Raw genomic sequence first — 2,054 nt, forward strand, 5'->3', positions numbered from 1 at the left:
GCGGGGTGCAGTCGGTCTGTGCCAGGCTGGTTAGGAAGGCTTAGAAACAGTACAAGCAGCAGCCCGCTGGTCCAGGCTAACCGTTACTGGGGAAAACTCATCAAATTCTTCCTCTTTTGTGCCGCGAGGGTAATAGAGATAACAGGAATGTGCCTCCCGTGGCATTAGCACACGCTCACAAGAGCGTGGCTTTGCTCCCTGGGGGAAGCGGGCAGGAGTAGGCGGGTTTCACAGCACGGCTGCTTTCTGGAGGTCCTGGATGCCGGAGCGCGGTGCTCAGCACTACCAGCCCCAGTCGCGCGCCCGGGGGGATACCTTGCGTCCTGAAGGTCTTGCCGCAGAGGTGGCACTGGAAGGGCTTCTCGCCAGTGTGCGTGCGCAGGTGCATGTTGAGGTTGGCTTTCTGCGTGAAGGCGTGGTGGCAGAACTCGCAAACGTAGGGCCGCTCGTTCCTGCGGGCAGGGGAAACGTTACCCTCACCTCTGCCTTTGCCAGCTGCAGCCCCTCAGGTTAGCTGCTGCTCCTTGCCCGAAGTTCTTGTAATTAAATCCTACTTCAACCCATCTCAAGCTGAAGTATTTTGGAGGCCCACAGATGCTATTCTGCAGCCACAGGCTCCCGAGCTGGAGCCTCCCGCCCCTTGGGCGTTATAACCAGCCCAGGGAGCAGAACGCTAAGGATGAGCATGGCGAGCTGCCACGTGCTTGCCACTTCGAGAACATGAACTAGCGAGGCTGATGAGCTTCGCTCATCACCTGCGTTACTACGGTCACACACTCAGAGGAAGTGCCGACAGTCTGCACTTCCTTTGGAAGAGAGAAGAGCAGAATGCCGGTTGGCCCCTCATCGGATTTCTGGCCGAAGTTTCGGCCCAGCACCTCTGGGAAAGGGGGTGCTTGCCGCCCTCCAGCCAACTGCTGTCTCCAGCACCACCCAGCCGGGCCCACCAGGGAGGAGGCGCAGCCAGGAGAAGCCAGAGTGACGGACGGGAGGACATGGGTCACGTCATACCTGTGCTTGGCCTTGATGTGCATCTGCAGGCCGTTGCGACTCGAGGCCCTGTGTCCGCACTCCTCGCAGACAAACAGCTTCTCTCCCCGATGCTTGAAGGCCTCGTGCAGGCGCAGCTCTGTCCGAGACAGAAAGCACTTGGAGCAGGTCGAGCACTGCAAGGCCACAGGAGAGCGCGGGGTTAGGCAGCTCGCCCGGGCACGGTTTGCAGCGTACGCCCGCAACAGACCCGCTCACCACCCAAGACCCCTCCCTCCGCCTGCCGCCGCTGCTGCTTTGGGGCCCTCCCTGCTCCCTGCGGCAGCACCCCCGGTTCCAAGATGCCTGATGAGGTGAGACAGCCTGACAAAAGCAAAATGCTGGTCAGTACTTGGGTCTATCAGCCAAGACAATGACGAGGGCTGCTCCTGTACCCAAAAAACCTGTTTCCAGCAGCTCTGTAACTCCCCGCCTCACTAAACAGAGCAAGACAGGACAATGGGTGCCATTCTCTGGGCCAGGCCTGAGCGCAGGATAATTCCCCTCTCAGAACCCCACTGCCGCCCGCTCCCCTTACCGCGTGGGGCTTTGGCGCGCCGTGCAGCTTTATCATGTGGCTCTGCAGGTCCTTCTTCTGCATGAACTGCTGGGCGCAGGAGGAGCACTGGAAGACAGGAGAGGAGGGTCAGCTTCCAGCCGCCCCCCAAACAGCGATTTCGGCGCAAGGAGAGGACCGGTGGTGCACCGGCGCACCGGGCAGGGGAGTGCCGTTCTGATGCGGAACGTGAATCCCTGGTAAGGCCGCAGAAAGCGCCTGGCTTTGGTGCCTCCCTGAAGCACGTTCTGGTTCAGAGATGGGGAATGATCCTCAGCGGGCCGCCACAGGCCGGGGAAGGGAGCCGGTGTGCTCAGCTGCCCTGACGGGCTGGGCCAGGCTGCCCCGAAACAGAAAGGCTCGCCCCCTCTTCTCTTGTGCCAGTGTCTAGCAGCCATTCGTGGGGACGTCGAAGGCAGGCACTGCTGACCTTGTAGGGCATCTCCCCCGTGTGCGACACCATATGCAG

General features: G+C 61.1%; 1 protein-coding gene across 1 annotated transcript in view; it reads right to left on the bottom strand.

The window, feature by feature from the left end:
• ZBTB48 (zinc finger and BTB domain containing 48) overlaps window positions 1–2,054 on the bottom strand; it is a gene marked incomplete at its 5' end in the record, with an annotated part of 9,968 nt that overhangs the window by 1,196 nt on the left and 6,718 nt on the right. The window contains 4 exon segments of the mRNA XM_009333541.1: window positions 316–452; window positions 1,012–1,166; window positions 1,568–1,654; window positions 2,016–2,054. The exon segment at window positions 2,016–2,054 is cut by the window's right edge and continues 19 nt beyond it. Coding sequence (XP_009331816.1) covers window positions 316–452; window positions 1,012–1,166; window positions 1,568–1,654; window positions 2,016–2,054 — 418 coding nt within the window.

Source organism: Pygoscelis adeliae, unplaced genomic scaffold (assembly GCF_000699105.1).
Source record: "Pygoscelis adeliae isolate BGI_AS28 unplaced genomic scaffold, ASM69910v1 Scaffold370, whole genome shotgun sequence".
NCBI lineage: Eukaryota > Metazoa > Chordata > Aves > Sphenisciformes > Spheniscidae > Pygoscelis > Pygoscelis adeliae.